This window comes from Arvicola amphibius, chromosome 4, assembly GCF_903992535.2.
Source record: "Arvicola amphibius chromosome 4, mArvAmp1.2, whole genome shotgun sequence".
Lineage (NCBI taxonomy): Eukaryota > Metazoa > Chordata > Mammalia > Rodentia > Cricetidae > Arvicola > Arvicola amphibius.
Window position 1 is genome coordinate 62,891,922 of NC_052050.1, and position 19,486 is coordinate 62,911,407.

A 19,486-nucleotide genomic window follows, 5' to 3' on the forward strand; every position below is an offset into this window, starting at 1 on the left:
TTAATTAAGGAAAATGCTTAACCTCAGGGCGCTGAATTCAGTCCCAGGTGACGCACGCGAACTACAACGCGGCTTGGACCTCGGCGCGCTCCGTAGCGCCCGCCTTCAGGGGCGGGGTTCACCTTGGTCCCGCCCCTCCCGCTACACGCCGCGGTTACGAACCACCCCACCGGAGCTGCTCGCCTGAGCCTCGGCGGCCGCGGAGATGAAACCGGAGCCGCTGACGCTGCCGCCGTCACCCAACTGGTACTGCGCGCGCTGCAGCGACGCGGCGCCCGGAGGCATCTTTGGCTTCGCTGCGCGGACCTCCGTCTTTCTCGTCCGCGTGGGCCCGAGCGCGGGCGCGAACCCAGGGGCACCCCCGTTTCGAGGTGAGCCCCCCCACGGGCCGGCGCTGTCCTTCCTGCCTTGCTTTGCGGGGTCTGTAGGTCGCCGGCTCGTACCAAGCGCCCACGTGGGACCATTACGCTCGGAGGGGCTGTCCCAGGCTAGACCCGGCGTTTTACCGCGCTCCCGGCCTTCCTCCCTTGCCAAGGCCCCGCCGGCCCCTGGGACGCCCCCTGGGGTAGGGGCTGTTCTCGGTTCCCTGCTCCCGCAGAGTAATTACGGGATGCTGATTTCTGTAGGATGAATGGGGTGAGTCTGAGTTTGCGCCTGGTGCGATGATGCTACTCGGGAGGCTGAGGCTCGAGGATTTCCGCACGTTCAAAGCCAGCCTAGGCTACATGAGTGAATTCCGAGCCAGCCAGAGCGCCATAGCAAGAACTTGACACAAAAGAAAATGAAGCAAACAAAAACCAGGGTTTGATTATGCCTTTTCGTTATGAAATACCAGCTTATTCTATTCTTTATGACCTATGGCAAGATTAGGTAAAAATGGCTTTAACGTTCACCAGTGGCCTAAGTTAAGCCTTGGCCCAGCAGAGGATGTGAAGATTGCTTCGTAGATGAGAATACTGAGGTTCAAAGAAAACGAATCGGTGTGAAGTCCCGGGCTTCTGGCACCTGAGTCTGTGAAGGGTTTTGTTCCACTTGTGTTACTGTGACTCCTGGTCATTCCTTGTTCATCCAGCTGCATGCGAGTTGTCTGGATAGTGGTTTAGTTAAACAAGTCTGGTTTCACTTGCAGTTGTAGGAGAGTTGGTGGGACACACTGAAAGAGTATCCGGCTTCACTTTTTCTCATCACCCTGGACAGTACAACCTCTGTGCCACCAGCTCCGATGATGGGACTGTGAAAATCTGGGATGTAGAGACCAAGGCAGTGGTGACAGAGCACTCACTTCATCAGGTAAGGTTCATCCCGAGTCCGCAGAGTGTTTTAATATGCCTCCTCCATGGGAAGGAATGTTAATAATCGGTGTTCATTTGTTAGATGTGTTGGAAGGGATTCCAAAGCCTTGCTTTTAAGATGCATTTTGTTTTTTAGAAAGCAGTTTGAGGTAGGGGATCTAACGTCCTGGGTTCGAGCCCTAGAACTGTATAAACGGGCATGGTGTTGCACGTCTATAATTGTAGCACTTGGGAACTGGATTCCAAGGCCAGCCTGGTCTGCAGGAGCTCCTGTCTGAGAGAGAGACAGAGGTGGGGGTGGTGCAGACAGACCACAAGTGAACTATGCTACCTATTACTGAAAGTAATACTAAAGTGTGGCTCCATGTGGTCACTAAGTCTTTTTTATGTATACTGGTAGTTTTTCTGTGTATATATGTCTGCACACCAGAAGAGGGCATTCAGATCCCATTATAGACAGTTGTGAGCTACCATGTGTGTTCTGGAAGTCAAACTAGTACCTCTGGAAGAGCATCCTTAACCACTGAGCCATCTCTCTAGCCCCTAGTCACTAATTTTCTTTTTCTTTTTTTGGTTTTTCTTTTTATATGTAACAGCCCTAGCTGTCCTGGAACTAGCTCTTGTAGACCAGGCTGGCCACGAACTCACAGAGATCCACCTGCCTCTGCCTCCCGAGTGCTGGGATTAAAGGCGTGCATCACTACTGCCTGGCGTTACTAATTCTTATCTGTGACTGCTTTCATGATATAACAGAGGTGAGGAGCAGTGACAGATAGCAAGATCTACAAAGTCTAACAGAGTTGATAGGTTTATATATTTTGGTTGTGAGCCTAGCCTCTAATGGCTGAGCCATCCCTCCAGACCAATAGGTTTATATAAAATAAACACCTGGGCAGATAAAATGGCTTTTGAGGTCAAAGTGCTTGTCATGAAAGCCTGACGACCTGAGTTTTGATATTATGTTTAACTTTATGTTGTATGTGTATAAGTGTTTGCCTGTGTGCCTGGTGTCTGTGTTGATGAGAGAGGTGAAAACCGAAGTGACTGAAGGTTGTTGGCCGCATCTGGATGCTCTTTGCCACTGAGCCATCTCTCCAGCTCTCTGAGAAGTTTAATCTCTTTGAACCACATAAAAGTCAGAGAGTACTGGCTCCATGAGTAGTCTTCTGACTGTCACGCGCTCAGCTGTGGCACATGCTCTCCACAACGCAAAAAAAAAAAAAAAATAAGAAATTTAAAAAAAAAAAAAAAACCAAAACCTTTGGGGCTTGAGAGAAGGTTCAGCAGGTAAGAGTGCTTCCCGCTCTCCCAAAGGACCCAAGTTGGGTTCCCATCACCCACGTGCGGTATCTGACAACTCAGCGCCCTACTCCAGCCCCCGCATACAAATGGCATGAACTTGCACAATCACACATAAATGAAAGTGTGTGTGTCCAGAAAGCCCATGGTGGTGCATGGCTGCAATCCTGTACTCAGGAGACTGAGGCGGGAGGATTGCTCTGAATTCCGGGCCATCCTCTGGACTCCAGAGTGAGACTGTGTCTCAAAAACACAAAAAGTTCTCACTTTAGATTGAACATATTACTATACAGGTAGCTATAGACATTTCTTAAGCGCCTATAATATGCCTTACATTGGGCTGGCTTACAGTATGACACTGACAGATGAGACTTACCTGGTTCTGCTTTGTTTGAAGCACACAATATCAGCCCTGCATTGGTCTCCAACGGTTAAGGACTTAATAGTCTCTGGGGATGAAAAAGGAGTTGTTTTCTGTTACTGGCTTAACAGAAATGACAGCCAGCACTTCTTCCCGGAGCCCAGGACCATTTTCTGTCTCACTTGTTCACCTCATCATGAAGACTTCGTAGCCATTGGGTGAGTACCAAGTACCATGCTATCTGTAGATGATTTGGTGTGATTTATGGTCCTGCTTTTCATTCTCCTTGCCTTGTATGCCTCAGTCCTCAGAGGAAGCCTGCAACCCTGGTGCCATGTGATCTCTCGAGCCATACTTTTCTCCACTCCCCCCTTACCATAATAATATGTTTTCTTCTCTCTTTGCATCTGATTTTTCCCGTCACCCTCCAATGTTAGTAGTGTGTCCTTTGTCTCGGCTCACTTATACTGTCCTTGGATGTGGCATTAACTCCAGAGGGTCAGATGACTCTGCTTTGTGTCTGGCACTACATACTGAACTAGGGATCCATGCGTCCTAACATGTACCTCACAAACAGGACATTTGTGAAGCTTTGGGATGTACAAAATAAAATTGTGTCTTACTTGGGAATATTTATAAGAAAGGCTAGGGATGCTAGGTCGCAAGTCAGAAAGCAAAGCAGAAATTTGGTAGGAGGTGATATAAACTGGTTTGGTGGTGGTTTTTTCCCCCTTAAGCTGCATAGTACTTTAAGGCAGTGGTTCTCAACCTTCCTAATACTGTGACTCCTCATGTTGTGGTGACCCTCAGCCATAAAATTATTTTTGTTGCTATTTCATGACTAAATTTTGCTACTGTTATGAATCATAGTGTAAATATCTATATTTTCTGATGGCTTTAGCTGACCCTGTGAAAGGTCATAAAGGGTCATGGTCCACAAGTTGGGAACTGATGGTTTAAGGTTTGGTAGTTGGTTTTTGTTTGCTTGCTTGTTTGTTTTTAATGTGTATGGATATTTTACCTGCATGTTTGTACACCATGTGCTTGCAGTGCCCTAAGTAACCAGAAGAGGGCACCAGATCTTCTGGGATGAGTGACAGATGGTTCTGATCCCATCTTGTAGATGCTGGAACTTTAGATCCTTTGGAAGAGCAGCCAGTGCTCTTAGCTAGCTATCTCTCCAGCCCCAAGTAGATACTTTTTATATGTCCAAAATAATTCACTTTTTAAAAAGCTACTAGAAGTTCTCAGTTTCTTCTGAATTCATAGATTGACACTTAGGACAAATACAGCTCTTGGATACAGTGTGTCTTAGGGTTTCTGTTGGTGTGAAGAAACACCATGACCACACAATTCATAGAAAACATGTAATTGGGACTGGCTTACAGTTCAGAGGTTTAGTCCATTCACCTCATGGCGGGAAGCATGGTAGTGTGTAGGCAGGCATGGTGCTGGAGAAGGAGCTGAGAGTATTACACCTTGATCTGGAGGCAACAGGAAAAGATGCCACATGGGTTGTGGCTTGAGCATCTGAGACCTCAAAGCCCACCCCAGTGACACACTTCCTCCAACAAGGCCACAGCTCCTAATAGTGCCATTCACTATGGATCAAGCATTCAAACACATGAGTCTGTGCAGGCCATTTCTATTTAAACCACCACACAGTGTAGCGGTTCTTGTTAGGTTTGTAGTTGGAAAGTAGTATCACTCGTGGCTATTAAAGTAATATCACTTGTGGTAAAGTGCTTGTCTAGCACGTACACAGTCCTGGGTTCAGTCCCCAGGACTGTGTTAAGCAAATACATTGACTCGTGCCTGTGATCTCAGCACCTAGGAGGTAGGTGCAGGAAAATCAAAAGTTTATGCTCACCCTTGTCACGTAGTGGGTTTATGGCCAGTCTCAAAGAAAGGGGAAGAAAGTTTATTAGCCAACTGTCTTTATTTTTTATTAACATTTCTAACTAATTTGTTTCCCCTCTCACAGCAGGAACAATACAAAGACAAGCTATAAATCCAGTGGGTATGGGAGGTGGGGTGGAGAATGGGAGAAAGTCATGTCTTTTGAGTTCATCTCAGTCCGAGAGGTTTACAAACAGACGTAAAAGGGGATGGAGCATGGCGGGAAGGGAGTCTTCAGAAAAAAGAGTAGAATTTAGAGTCTCCGGTCAAGCATACATAGGATTTGAGTTGGTATCTGACAGAAAAGAAGAAAAGGGAAAGTTGTACTGCCTGGGTTAGAACTCAGAAAGGGGAGAGGCTTAGCAGTGTGAATCTGCAGGCCCTGCAATATTTCTAACTTATTTTTCAGCTACAAGGATGGTATAGTGGTTATCATTGACATCAGTAAGAAGGGAGAAGTCATTCACAGGCTTCGAGGTCATGATGATGAGATCCACTCCATAGCCTGGTGTCCTCTGTCTGGTGAAGACTGCTTACCCGTAAACCAAGAGGAAAACTCAGGTAAGACAATCGAAGGAGGCTTTGTTCTCCTTAGACCTAAAGGACTAAGTATAGAATTGCTACTTCTGAATTATACGTAAAACTTGAGCCTCACAGATCAGACTAGGAAAGGGAGAGCTGAGTTTTGGGAATTAACTTTTTTTAATCACAAGTGCTTGTTCATTGTGAATTAAAAATAAAATTGCCATCTCTTTCCTAGAAGAGCCTGACGTTCCCAATGGGAAACTTGTAGCAGAAACCCCCATCACAAAAGGCTGCTACTTAGCCACGGGAAGCAAGGATCAGACCATTCGAATCTGGAGCTGTTCCCGAGGGCGGGGTAAGGTTGATTCCTAGTGTTTGTACTACTTTCATTTCTGTTGCTAAAATAGCCGCAACAAACCAACGTGGAGGGAGTAAGAGTGTAATCGGTTTAACTCAGGTTTTGGTCCATCATTTTTTTTTTTTTTTTAAGATTGCTTGGCTTTTATGTGTATGAGTATTTTGCATACACATATGTTTATATACTATGTATGTGCTCATGGAAGCCAGAAGAGGGCACTGGATACTCTAGGAACTGTAGTTATAAACTAACTGTTCTTGCTCCCCATGTGGGTGCTGGAAACTGAACCTGGTATTTCTAGAAGAGCAACAGGTCTTCCTAACTGTGAGCCATTTTTCTCCAGCCCCCTACAGTCCATTGTTTTAGAGAAGCCAGAATGAACTTGAAGCTGCTGGTTACACCCACAGTTGGGGCTGGTGCATGCACATCTACTGCTCAGCTTTCTCTACCTAAACCAAGGGTGGGGCCACCCATTTGTAGGCTGTTCTAGTTTCCTTTCTGTTGCTCTGATAAAACAAACCAAAAGTAACTTAAGGAAGGAAAGGTTTTATTTCACCTTATAGGTTGCAGTCTGTCATTGAGGGAAGTCAAGGCAGGAGTTGAAGGAGAAACCATCCAGTGGAGAAACACCACATGGTGCCTCATTCATTCCCTGGCTTATGCTTGGCTTTCTTGTACAGGCTGGGACCACCTATGCAAGAATATATCCCATAGTGGGCTGTGCCCTCCTGTATCTGTTGGCAGTCAAGATGGTCCCCCACAGACATGCTCAGAGGCCAAACTAATCTAGACAATAGCTCACTGAGACTCTCTTCCCAAGTTTCCTATATTCTGTCTCAGTGTGTCTTTGGTGGCAAAGCCTGTACTGCTACAGTAGAATTAGCTACTTGTGCCTGTTTTCTGGTGCCTTCCAGAAGGCAAGGACCCCTGCTTTGCTGAAGGAGCTGTGCCTATCTTGCAAAGCAAGGTTGTCCTTGAGCTTACTATGTAGACCAAGGTGTCCTGAGACTCACAGAGATCCCCCTGAGAACAAGATCTTTAAGAACAGGGATAATGGACTTTCCTTGACTCTTAAGAATGGAAAAAACCCGAATTGTAGCTACTAGAGACAAATACAAAGCAGGTGATACAGACCCAACATGCACACTGTGCACTTGAACAAGCTTGCTATGTTCACATTGTCTTCAGACTTCTTTTCTTGCTGTTGGATAGACAGTGTGTGCATGTGAGAGTGAGAGGTAGCTCTAGAGTTGGCTCATACCTTTATGTGGGTTCTAGGGATCAGACTCAGGTCTGATGTATGTGACCAACTCTCTGACCACTGAGCTGTCTTGCAAGGATCACCACTTCGTTCAAATTAACCTAAACATACACCCACAGTTGGACCTCCCAGGACATCTGTCTGAGAATCCCTAAACATGATGCTGTGCACAGTGGCCTTGGATTCCCCTTGAACAGCTGACCTGCTGGAGAATACTGGAAAAGTTCAGTTTTCCAGACCCCACTTGGAGTCTCCTGAGTTAGATATCTGAACTCAGACCCTGGAATGTGTGTTTTTAATGTTGTGCTTGTGGTTATGGTGAACAGCACAGCCCTCCAGGTCAGTACCGGTGGAGATTTCCCTGACACAATGTGTCAACTGCCAGATTTGCCCATTACAGTTATAGCTAACTAGGACTGTGGGTTGAAACCCCTTTGAGGGTCACATAACCCTTTCACAAGGATGACGTATCAGATATTTACATTATGATTCATAGTAGCAGCAAAATTAGTTTTGAAATAGCAATGAAAATAATTTTGTTTGGGTCACCACAATGTGTGGAACTGTATTAAAGAGTCTCAGCATTAGGAAGGTTGAGAACCACTGATCTAGGAAAATCCCACTGTCCTGCAATTGTTGACAATTTCAGGTAGGTTCTCGTTCTAATTAAGGACTCATTTTTCCACATAAGAATACTCATGTTGGGGCTGGAGAGATGGCTCAGCAGTTAAGAGCATTGCCTGCTCTTCCAAAGGTCCTGAGTTCAATTCCCAGCAACCACATGGTGGCTCACAACCATCTGTAATGAGGTCTGGTGCCCTCTTCTGGCCTGCAGGAATACATGTAGACAAAATATTGTATACATAATAAATAAATATTTTTAGAAAGAATACTAGTGTTCACATGTATATACATGCATCTACAGGCAAAGGGTAACCTTTGGTGTTATTACTCAGGTGCCATTTAAAGACACAATTTCTCACTGACTTGGACTTGACAAGTCAGCTAGACTGGATGGTTGGGCAGGGAACCCTTCTTCTGCCTCCCTAGCAGCACTTGGAGCCATATGCTAGCTATCATGTCTGGTTTTGTTTTGTTTTACGTTTTTTGGGTTTTTTTTTTTTTTCTCCCAGTTTTTCGAGACAGGGTTTTTCTGTGTAGCTTTGAAACCTATCCTGGAACTTGCCTTGTAGACCAACCTGACCTCAAAATCATAGGGATCTGCCTCTCGAGTGCTGGGATTAAAGACGTGTACCACCACCTGGCATGCTTGGTTTTTTATATGGGTTCTAGGATTCAAATTCGAATTTTAATCCTTGCAAGGCAATCACTTTATGAACTGGGTTATCTCCCCTGCCTATTCCAAAGATACTTTTTGATTTTTCGAGACAGGGCTTTTCTGTGTAGCCTTGCCTGCCCTGGAACTCGCTCTATAGACCAGGGTGGCATTGAACTCAGAGATCCAACAGCCTCTGCCTCCTGAGTGCTGGGATTAAAGGCATGGATCACCACCTCCCTGCACAAAGTACTCTTAAGTTTTCAAACTTAAGTTTTTATTTTTTTTTTTATTTTTTTTTTTTTTTTTTTGGTATTTCGAGACAGGGTTTCTCTGTAGCTTTGGAGCCTGTCCTGGAACTAGCTCTTGTAGACCAGGCTGGCCTCGAACTCACAGAGATCCGCCTGCCTCTGCCTCCCGAGTGCTGGGATTAAAGGCGTGCGCCACCACCGCCCGGCCAAACTTAAGTTTTTATAGGAGAGCCTATAAAAGCCTGTTTGGCCTAAATGGCTAGATTGGAGTTAACCTCTATCTTAGTAGTGTTCCCATAATAAAAGGAGGTGTTCTTTGTGTGTGCACACGTGTATGCTGGTGTTGTTAGGTATCTTCCTCAGTTCTTCATGTTTGTGGTGTTGTTTCTCTCAGACTTGTTTTTTGAGACAGGATCTCTTTGAACCTGCAGCTCAGTGATGAGGCTAGACTAGCAGCTGGCCAGCAAGCTCCAGGGCTCTGCCTGTGTCTTTACCCCAACTGCAGCAGACTTCCTTTCAATGGGTGCTGGAGTCTTCATGCTCACATGATGAATACTTTACTGAGTCATCATTCTAGCTCCCAAGGTTTTCCTGTAACTTAACCAGACAACTTGAGACCATAGAATTGAGGCTTTCTGGAAGGTTCAGGTTATTCCTTAACTGTTTTGAGAGCTCACTGACTTTCTTCTAATCTACAGGGATAATGATTTTGAAATTGCCCTTTCTGAAGAGGAGAGGAGGGGGTGTGGACCCAGCAGTTAAAGAGCGTCTTTGGTTGACACTTCATTGGCCCAACAACCAGCCAACACAGCTGGTATCCAGTTGTTTTGGGTAAGTCTTAGGGTCATGCTTTCTAATAAATACTATTTTCCTGTTTAAATTTGGAAATTTCCAGGCTTATTGTATATTTAGAAAATGAAGAAATAGGTGGCACATGCTCTTAATTACAGCACTTGGGAGGCAGAGGCAGGTGGATCTCAAGTTGGAGGCCAGCCTGATCTACAGAGTGAGTTCCAGAACAGCCAGGGCTACACAGAGAGACCCTGTCTTGGGAGGGGGGGGAGAAAGAAAATGGAGAAATAACCAAGGTTTATGTTATCATTGTAATTTTTTTAAAATTCAGAGTCTGATGTATGTAGCGAGGAGTGCAGCGGGCTGTGTTCCTGCTGTCCCGCTCCCAGCTGCCGGCTAGCTTATGCCCGAAATAACAACACGCAAACTGTATTCATTTAAACACTGCCTGACCCATTAGTTTCAGCCTCCTACTAGCTAATTCTCACATCTCTTTCTTTAACCCATATCTGATAATCTGTGTAACACCACGAGTGGTGTTTTACCAGGAAAGATTCGGCATGTCTGTCCTGGTGGCTGGCTTCATGGGGACTGTCCCAGAGAGGAGAGGTGGGGCAATTGTCTGAGCCATCTACCTCACTTCCTTTTTCCTGTTCTGTCTACTCCACCTATCTAAATCTTGCCCTATCAAAAAGCCAAGGCAGTTTGTTTATTAGCCAATAAATCCTCCATCAGATGTATGGCACAGATTAGCCTAGAACTTAGGATCCTCCTGCCTCAGCTTCTTAAGTGCCTCCTCATCTTGCCCAGCCATCTTAACATAATAAATGAAATAATAGATGGGAATCATGGCTCCTCGGGGTGTCTTTGCAGGCTAAGTCATCTCTCTACTCCCCCACCCACATGTACATGCTAATTGAAAACCCTAAGTGGTTTGACTTGAGCTTGCTCTGTAAACCAGGGTTTATGGAGAGTTCCCTGGTTCAGTTTATTGACATGAGCCACTCATAAAACTCACCTATTTATACAGATATTCAAAGAGGTACAGTTGAGATGAGATGCTCAGGGCAGCATGTGGCAAAGAGAAAGCATCTCCAGTCCTTCTTTGGGTTTTATGGACTCATCATTAAATACATGTAATTGATGAAGCCATCTATGACCAGCTTATCTTGATCCCTCCCCTTCCTTAAGGTTGGGCTGGGACTGCAAGTCACTCTCCTATCCTGCCTGGATCTGCTGAGTGACCACCAGCTAACATCTTGAAGCTACCTAGAGGCTGCAGGTACCAGCTTAATGTGCAAAAGATACTGCTTCAGAGATACATGCCAACAAGAGCAGAGACTAAATATGTATTTCACAGTGCCAAATTGCCCCTGGTTGCCAAAGGCGCTGAGAGAATTTCACTAGCTAGTTCCTTGCTTTTAAATAAGGCAACAGAAAAGCACATGCAAATTGCCCAGAATATCAGCCACACTACCTCCTGTCATGTACCACCTCAAAAATGATAAATCTTGAACTTTTCAAGTTTTAGTTGATTTTTATAAATTAAAGCTAAATGTGAAGATAAATGCCTTTCAAAGGTAGTACAGTAGTACATGGACATTGCCAGGCCCTGCCTAAAACAACCAGCCCTCCAGAGGCTGAGGCGGAATGATCTTCAGGCTAGCCTGGGATACATAGCAAGACTCTCAAAAAAAAAAAATTAAAAAAGATTTATTCATTTTTATGTGCATTGGTATTTTGCCTTCATTGCATGTATATCTTTGTGAGGGTGCCAGGTCCCCTAAAACTAGAGTCAGACCATTGTGAACTGTTTGCCATGTGCATGCTGGGAATTGAACCGAGGTCCTCTAGAAGAGTAGCCAGTGCTCTTAACCACTGAGCCATCTCCCTAGCCCCTCAGAAAAACTTTTTAAAAAGTTGAAGTTTGAAGAGTAAAAGCATACAGGAATCCTTCCCTCTGCTACCTTCCAGCTGCACTTCCTTTTCCTTCCTGTAGATGAGTAAAGATAGGACTGCGTGTTGCAGTTTCACTGCTTTGCTTTAAAATATTTCAGAGATGTATTTGTTTATTGTGTGTGTGTTTGCACGTTTGCCATGGCTTGTGTGTGGAGTTGAGAAGAGGACAACTTTCGGGAATTGGTTCTCTCTCTCCAGCATATGGATTCCAGAGATAGGACTCAGGTCAGACTTGGAGGCCAGTGCTTTACCATTGAGCCATATCACTAGCCCCTTGTTTATTTTTTGTTGTTGATATTTTTGGTTGGGGAAGGGTGTCACTATGTAGTTGTGGCTAGCCTGGAACTTTGTATAGATCAGGATGGTCTCATACTCACAGAAGTTCACCTGCCGCTGCCTCCCAAGTGCTAGCATCAAGGGTGTGTACCACCAGTCCTGGTCCTTTTTTAATTTTTGAAGGTTCTCACAAATAGAGCTGTCCTTGAACTTCTTCCTGCCTCAGCCTTCTCAACTGAATTTAGAAAAGTGCACGCCACCATACCTAACTCAAAAAACAGTTTCTGTTTTTTGTTTTGTTGCTTTTGCTTTTCGGGGGTGAGTTCTGTGTAGCTATGGCTGTCTTGGAACTTGCTCTATATACTTGGAACTCACAGAGAGCCTCCTCTGACTACTGAGTGCTGAGATTAAAGGCTTGTGCTGCTGTCACCACTGTCACCTGGTAAAAAATCAGTTCTGTTTGGGCACACAGTGAATTTGTAAAGCAGAAAGTGTGACCACCAAGGGAGGGCCTGCAGCAGCAGCAGTTGGGACTGACAGTTTAACGCTAGTTTTAAGCGCTGTCAGAACCTGATGAGTCCACTTGTGGAAGAGTTTTCCCCATGGCAGACCCCATTCTCCTCGGGAGAGCAGTGTGCATTCTGTTTCCTGTTAGGAAGCCTCTTGAGCTGAGAAGAGGACTTAGTCTTGCTCTTCTATCGTGCAAATGACCAAGGGAGCCTTTACCCACATCTCCTAAGGCTGAGGGTCTAGACTGTCTGAATAGCTGCTGAGAGGTACGCTCTTGCCCTGTTAGAGGCGAGCTGCTGCTGTGGGACCTCACCCAGTCGTGGAGACGGAAGTACACGCTCTTCAGCACCTCAGCAGAAGGGCAGAATCACTCCAGAATTATCTTCAATTTGTGTCCCCTGAAGACTGAAGATGGCAAGCAGCTGCTGCTGTCCACGTCCATGGACAGAGATGTAAGAAGTGGTGTGTGGCAGGGTTGGGGCCGGGAGGTGTCTGTCCCCATACACATCTCTGCACTCCAGTTCAGAGCTGCTGCCATCAGGTGCACTGGATATGGCCAACAGCACAAGCTGTGAAAAGCGGCTAGAGACTTTTTTGGGGGATTTTTTGTTTGTTTTCGGTGGGTTTTTGTTTGTTTGTTTGTTTGTTTGTTTTTCGAGGCAGGGTTTCTCTGTGTAACAGCTCTAGCTATCCTGGAACTCACTCTGTAGACCAGGCTGGCCTCAAACTCACAGAGATCCTCCTGCCTCTGCCTCCCAAGTGCTGGGATTAAAGGTGTGCACCAACACCACCCAACTAGAGACACTTTGGAGACAGGTTTCTAGCCTGGTCTAACTGAATTATCTTGAACTTCTGTTCTTTTTGCCTCCACCTTCCAAGTGCTGTAACCACACCTGGTTATATTGGGGACTAGAGCTGCAGCTTCATGGTGAGCAGGTGCTCTACCAACTAACTAGCTGCCCTGCGGCCCTAGCCTTAATTTAGGCATCATTTTTCTCTTGCACTGCCTGGACATGAAATGTGGGGCTTGTGTCAGGCAGCAGCTCTTGATTGATATTCTTTGAGGAGGCCATGCACACTGCCAGAGTTGTGAGAGCAGTAGTTAGCGGTGCTGTGACCTGCAGGGATGGCGAGCCTGTGCTGCAGGGTGTTGAACTCACTGAGCATGTCTAGGAATGGATGTGCTCCTAGATGGATTTGAGCTCTGTAATCAATTGCAGATTTGTTTCCTCATAAGAGAAGCTTCTCCCAGTTCCCTCTGGAAGAATTAGATTCAATCACATTTGAAATATTTAATTCTTAACCCTCATTTCTTTGCTTTTTTTGAATCTTTATTTTAGGTAAAATGTTGGGACATGGCCACTCTGGAGTGCTGCTGGACACTGCCTTCTCTTGGAGGGTTTGCCTACAGCCTGGCCTTTTCTCCTGTGGATGTGGGCTGCTTGGCCATCGGTGTTGGGGACGGCATGATCCGGGTGTGGAATACACTCTCCATAAAGAACAACTATGAAGTGAAAAGCTTCTGGCAAGGAGTCAAGTCCAAGGTTACGGCGGTAAGGGAGCTTCTTGGAGATTTTTTTCAGATTCTTTTTAGACACTGCTGGAAATCAAAGGATGTTTACGGTATCTGTGATGGAGCATGAACTTCTCAACTGTGTAAGCTCTGAATGTTCTAGATTCTTCCATCAGTTCACAGAGTGCTGTGAAATCGCTTAAATATTTGAGGTGTGTGGGGTTGGCCCTAGGTTGTGTTGACTGATGAGGATGCAATGATTTTAGCTTTGTTTCTGTTTTTTTCTTATTACATTTAATTGTTTGTGTGTTGGGGGTCAGTTCTTCATATGAGTCTTGGGAGATTGAACTCAGGTGGTAAAGCTTGAAGGCAAGCACTTTTACCTGCTGAGCCATTAATGGCCCTTAATCTTGGTTTCTCTGTAGCTTTGGAGCCTGTCCTGGAACTCACTCTTCAGATCAGGCTGGCCTCGAACTCACAGAGATCCACCTGCCTCTGCCTCCCAAGTGCTGGAATTAAAGGTGTGCGCCACCACTGCCTGGCTCTTTAATCTTGTTTTAATCCTTTTTTTCTTATTAAATAATGAGAATGAAATGAAGAACAAAAAAGTTTCCCATGAAACAGCCAGGACTGCATACGGATTCCTTTCTGTGTACTCATCTCTCATCTGGGAACTTCTCTTGTAGCTCTGCTGGCACCCAAACAAGGAGGGCTGCCTGGCGTTCGGAACTGATGATGGAAAAGTAGGATTGTATGATACCTGTTCCAACAAGTAAGTATAGTGACTCTCCCTCACTCTCCCTCAACTTAGTGACCAGAACATCTGTGATGTAAGCATTAACTTGGAGTCCATAAACACAATAAAGTTGTTTTAGAATAAAATCTTTTGGCTCTGGTACTGAGGTTCAGAACTCAGAATTTTCTTTAAAAACTTTTTTTTTTTTTTTTTTTGAGGGGCTAAGACTGTAACTTAGTGGTGGAGACCTTGACTGGCATGTGCTAAGTCCTGAGTTTAGTATCTGAGACTTATAAACTGAGAAATGCAGGTACACATCATTGATTTCAGCATTTGAGAGGTAAAGGCATAAAAATGAAGGGTTATAGGTCAGCCTGATACACACAAAAAGGCCTGTCTCAAAAAAGAATGAGAAGAAAAGATTAGTTTTCCAGGGGATGACAGTGTAGCCTGACTTCTCTTTAGGAAACACAAAGATGGGCTGGAGAGATGGCTCAACAGTTAAGAGGATTGGCTGCTCTTCCAGAGGACCTGAGTTCAATTCCCAGCACCCATATGTCAGCTCACAACTGTTTATAACTCCAGTTCCAGCGGTCTGGTCTGACAGCCTTACACAGAGACATATATGCAAACAAAACACCAAAAAAAAAAAAAAAAAAAAACATTAAATAATTTAAAAAAGAAAAAACCACCAAGATAAACCTGTGACTTTTTGTATGAAAGTTGCCAGACACAAAGCTGAAAGACTAGTGGAGAGACACACGTGTGCCTTTTCTGTTTGCTCTGTGGTTCTCTGTGTCTTGTCGTGGGGATAGGGATATGGTTGACTTGGTAGAGCATTTGCCTAGCACCGAAAAATACAGAACAAAGCTTGGAGAGTGTGACGATGAGACTGGGCACTTTTAATCCCAGCACTTGGGAGGCTAAGGCAGGTGGATCTCTTCAGTTGGAGGCCAGCCTGGTCTATATAAGACGACACTTTTCTCAAAATGAAAGCAAATACAATGTGAAGGTGCTATTGTGTGTATTTGTAAAGTCCTGTTATGACTGAGAAAGTTTCAGACTTTTGTAATACACTGACATCTGGACATAGACTTATTTCCTAGGTGAAAGGTTTTCTGTTTTCTGAGGTGATTTCCATTTGGGTTCCTGTGTCATGTTTGGTTATGGGTTAGCTGTGCTTTTCCCTGGAATACCCGCTTCTTTCCATAGAATTGGTGCATTCCTTAAACTATTCCTGGCTGGCCTTGGCCTCATAGGTGTCTCCACCTTTGATGTTCTAGAATTATAGGCATCCATCACCTTATATAATGTATTTACTTTAGTGATTTATTTGACTCATACTAAGTCAATATCACTTGTTCCTTTCTCTCTCTCTCTCTCTCTCTCTCTCTCTCTCTCTCTCTCTCTCTCTCTCTCTCTCTCTCTCTCTCTCTCTCTCTGTGTGTGTGTGTGTGTGTCTTTCTTTTCCTTTTTGACACAGCATCTCTCTGTATCAGAGGCTGACCTGACCTGAAACTCATAGGGATCATCATATCATGTCTGACCTCTTTGGTCTTTTCTGACATGACTTCTAGTAAGTTCTAGGTTACATTTGGGATTTGTGTTTTTGGCTCAGACTGTATATTGGACACAGCTGACTACAGGTTAGACCTTATTCAGTTCAGCAGCCCCTTGCCACACATGGCTATTGATACTGAAAGTAATTGAAATAACATGAGTTTAGAAATACAGGTCTTCATTTACACTGGCCACATTTCAAATCACAAGAGCAGCATGTGGCTGAGAGTACTCCTTTCTAACCATGGGAATGGAGTGGAGCCAGGGTTCCATGGCATAGGGAGAAGCAGGATGACAGGCTTAGTCTGTGTAAATAAAATTCTGTAGGAACTCATCCGCACTCACTGATTGCATCCTGCTGGCTGCTTCCACACCACAGCACCCATGTGGCTGCAGCACCTGACCTGCTCACTGTCCCTTTATGGAAAAGGATATGAGATCCATTTCTACTGCAGAGCTACCCTGTCTGCATGTCCTACCTCCCTCTGCCTTACCTCTTTCTGTCTTTCTTTGCTGTGATAGGGATCTTTTCTACTGCTGTGATAAGACACCATGACCAAAAGAAAGAGTTTAATTTGGGGTTCCCAGGTCAAGAGTGTGAGTTCATGACCAGCTTGACAACAGACAGGCATGGCACTGGAGCAGTAACTGAGAGTTAACATCTTGACCCACAAGCTAGAGGCAGGGAGAACTAACCTGGGAATGGAGCTGACTTTTTTCAGCTTTTGAAACCTCAAAGCCCATCCCCAGTGAGACACCTTCATCAATTCTACACCATCCCAAACAGGACCAAGAATTCAACCATAAGAACCTATTTGGACCACTATTCAGACCACCGTAGTCCTCATGGATGCAAATCATCCAAGTTGATTCGCCAGTCTGTGTGCAATGCTTTAACAACTTATGGAGAGCCTACATCTGTTTGACTATTTCTCCATTTTTGCTTAAATGCTGTTTCAAAAGGGTGTATAACTAAACAAAACTATGTTGATTTAAGTCACACTAAGTCATCCCATAAGTACTCATCTACCAGTAGATGAGCTGTGAGCTAGGGTGGAAGTGTCACTGTGTGATGTCAGGATGCTTTATTTTGTTGCTTTGAGCTTAAGAATCTGTACAGTCTCTCAGTGCTGTGTGTCTGATGCTTCAGTCAGTAACATGCCTCCTTCAGCACGGTTCTGGAGCTCTGAATCCGTGCCTAGACCATGATTGACACTAAAAGTCGTAACACTGCTGTTTTTCCCCAAGAAGTCAAGCCTTGTCGCCCCTAAGAGCAAGACACCCTGAGATAGAGTTTTAAAAAAAAAAAACTTTAAGAGATCTGCCTCCTTTCGGGGTTTACTGCAGTTTAAGAGTGTGGTGCTGGCTGGGCTTGGCTTGGTGGTGCACACCTCTAACCCCAGCATTCAGGAGACGGAGGCAGATGGATCTCTGAGTTCCAGGGCAGCCAGATCCACATGAGGCCTGTCATCCCTCAGGTTGGGTGACTGGTTGTCACAGCCTCTGTACTCCTCCATAGCTACAGAAATGCTAAATTCTTGGCGTTGCTTTGCTATTAGCTCTTTAGAGAGACAGAAGAAAAATGATTCTAGCTGGCCAGCGGGGTGGGCAGTGCATTCAGTGCTTGTTTTAGTGGTAGATATTATTACATGTTAAGTTTTGCTTTTTAATAACCAACTATTTGGGGCAAAATTAAATTGCTTTTCTCTAATACCAACAACTACATGTGTGGAAGGGCCTTTCAGAGAAAGATGGTCTGTTTTCTAGTGGACCTCTATTCAAGTCATCTGTTCTCCCCACCCATAGACCTCCACAGATTTCAAGCACGTATCATAAGAAGACTGTGTACAGGTTGGCTTGGGGGCCACCAGTCCCCCCAATGTCACTTGGTAAGTGTCTTGAGTCATTCTTAACACACACGAGTGTATTCTTCCATTTTAATTAGAGCCTGAAGGCCGTTGTGTATCTGTGTGTGTGTGTGTGTGTGTGTGTGCCTCCAGGAGTCTGTGTGAGCAGCAGAGGTTGGTGGTGTTGGAGATTAAAGGAAAAGCTTGACTCCTGCCACCCCCAGCTCTGAAGTACTGCTCTTTTCTTTGAGCTGGGTCTTCCACTGCAGAGGAACCTTAGACTGGGTGCTGGCCTTGGGTTGCTAAGGTCTCTGTCTTTCCACTCCTGTAGCTCTGCCCCTCCTTACTTTCCCACCCTGGCTGCTGCTGATTTCCACAAATTAATATGTCTTTCTTAATATCTTTTAAAATGAGTCAGAAGTTTTTCCACGTTCTTCACTATGTGCTGAAGAAGCACTAGCTGTGTGTAGAGGCTGTGTTGCAAACAGGAGATAGCTTTACAGCTAAGGGCTGTGCCGAGACACAGCATTGGCCATGGGAATCCTGACCTCTGTGTTCACACAGCCGTAAGATTCTCATTTCTGGAAGAAAAACTACATTGTCAGCTTTTATTTGAGACCATAGCGTTTTCTCTGACTACATCTTTAGTGTTAATGCTCCTGAATGTCAGAAGAGCCTTTGCAGTGAACACAGTATCTCAGAAGTGAACTATTTTTCCTTCTTCTCACAGCTTTCCATATTGGTAGGAGGACGGCTTTACCCCAGCATGTTAGATCTTTTCCCACCCATAGCTGGGAAATAAAGCCGGCTGTTAATTGTGGTGTGCTGTGCTAATGATGTAGCTATGGAAGCAACTACCCTGGTATAGTGAGAAACTCAGGAGTTTTTCCTTCATAGGAGGGGAAGGAGACAGGCCTTCCCTCACCTTGTACAGCTGTGGAGGGGAAGGCATTGTGCTGCAACATAACCCCTGGAAGCTCAGTGGAGAGGCCTTCAACATCAACAAACTTGTGAAGGACACCAATTCCATCAGAGTAAGTTCCAGTGGGCTGGAGTCCACTCAGCTTCCTTTGGTTTTTCTTCTTACTTGGGGCCTTCTGTAGAGGCCTGTCATGCTTATCCAGAATGCTCAGATAGTTGATAAAGCTATTGGTGAATTTATGGGTTGCCTGTTAGACCTTAGAGATATTTATCATTGAGTAAAGCAAAGAACTGTATGGGAGACTTAATTGCAATGGTAAGATAAAAAAAATCTTCCTCATCTTCACAGTAAAGCATCCTTTTGGTTTGGTTTGTTTGGGTTTTTTTTTGGGGGGGGGGTTGTTTGTTTGGTTGGTTGGTTAGGTTGGTTTGGTTTTTGAGACAGGGTTAACCATATGTAGTCCTGACTGTCCTGGAGCTCACTCTGTAGAACTCACCTAGCTGCCTTGCCTTTGCTTCTCAAGTGCTGGAGGAAAGGTGTGCATCCTTTTGAGGCTAGCCTTCCAGCTAGAAGCACCTGTTGGCAATGGTGTGCTCAGGCCTTGTCTGCTGTTTTCTTGTGGCATGGTGACTTCCTATTAGCCCGGGCTGACTTCCTGCTCCTCCTCCCTCAGCCTCCCAGGTGCTGAGGTTGCAAGGCTGTGCTTGCAGAATCACAAATGCACAGCAATACAAACCATTCTCTTGGGACCTTTGCCTAGACCTCCACATTTGCCTTGACTTTGTGTCATTGTATTTGTATGACTCAACTATTTTATCTTTCTTTTTTGAGACATAACTCAGGCTGGCC

General features: G+C 45.0%; 1 protein-coding gene across 4 annotated transcripts in view; it reads left to right on the forward strand.

The window, feature by feature from the left end:
• The first annotated feature begins 153 nt into the window (after positions 1–153).
• Gemin5 (gem nuclear organelle associated protein 5) overlaps positions 154–19,486 on the forward strand; it is a 47,552-nt gene continuing 28,219 nt past the window's right edge. For 2 of the 4 annotated variants that reach the window (XM_038328131.1, XM_038328132.1), the window contains exons 1-11: positions 154–371; positions 1,130–1,290; positions 2,989–3,170; positions 5,261–5,412; positions 5,612–5,731; positions 9,221–9,353; positions 12,346–12,511; positions 13,400–13,612; positions 14,259–14,344; positions 17,675–17,757; positions 18,613–18,749. In XM_038328131.1, the coding sequence (XP_038184059.1) occupies positions 206–371; positions 1,130–1,290; positions 2,989–3,170; positions 5,261–5,412; positions 5,612–5,731; positions 9,221–9,353; positions 12,346–12,511; positions 13,400–13,612; positions 14,259–14,344; positions 17,675–17,757; positions 18,613–18,749 (1,599 nt within the window). In that variant the 5' untranslated portion in view covers positions 154–205. The remainder of the gene's footprint in view (positions 372–1,129; positions 1,291–2,988; positions 3,171–5,260; positions 5,413–5,611; positions 5,732–9,220; positions 9,354–12,345; positions 12,512–13,399; positions 13,613–14,258; positions 14,345–17,674; positions 17,758–18,612; positions 18,750–19,486) is intronic. The other 2 variants (XM_038328133.1, XM_038328134.1) reach the window with 1 other exon arrangement.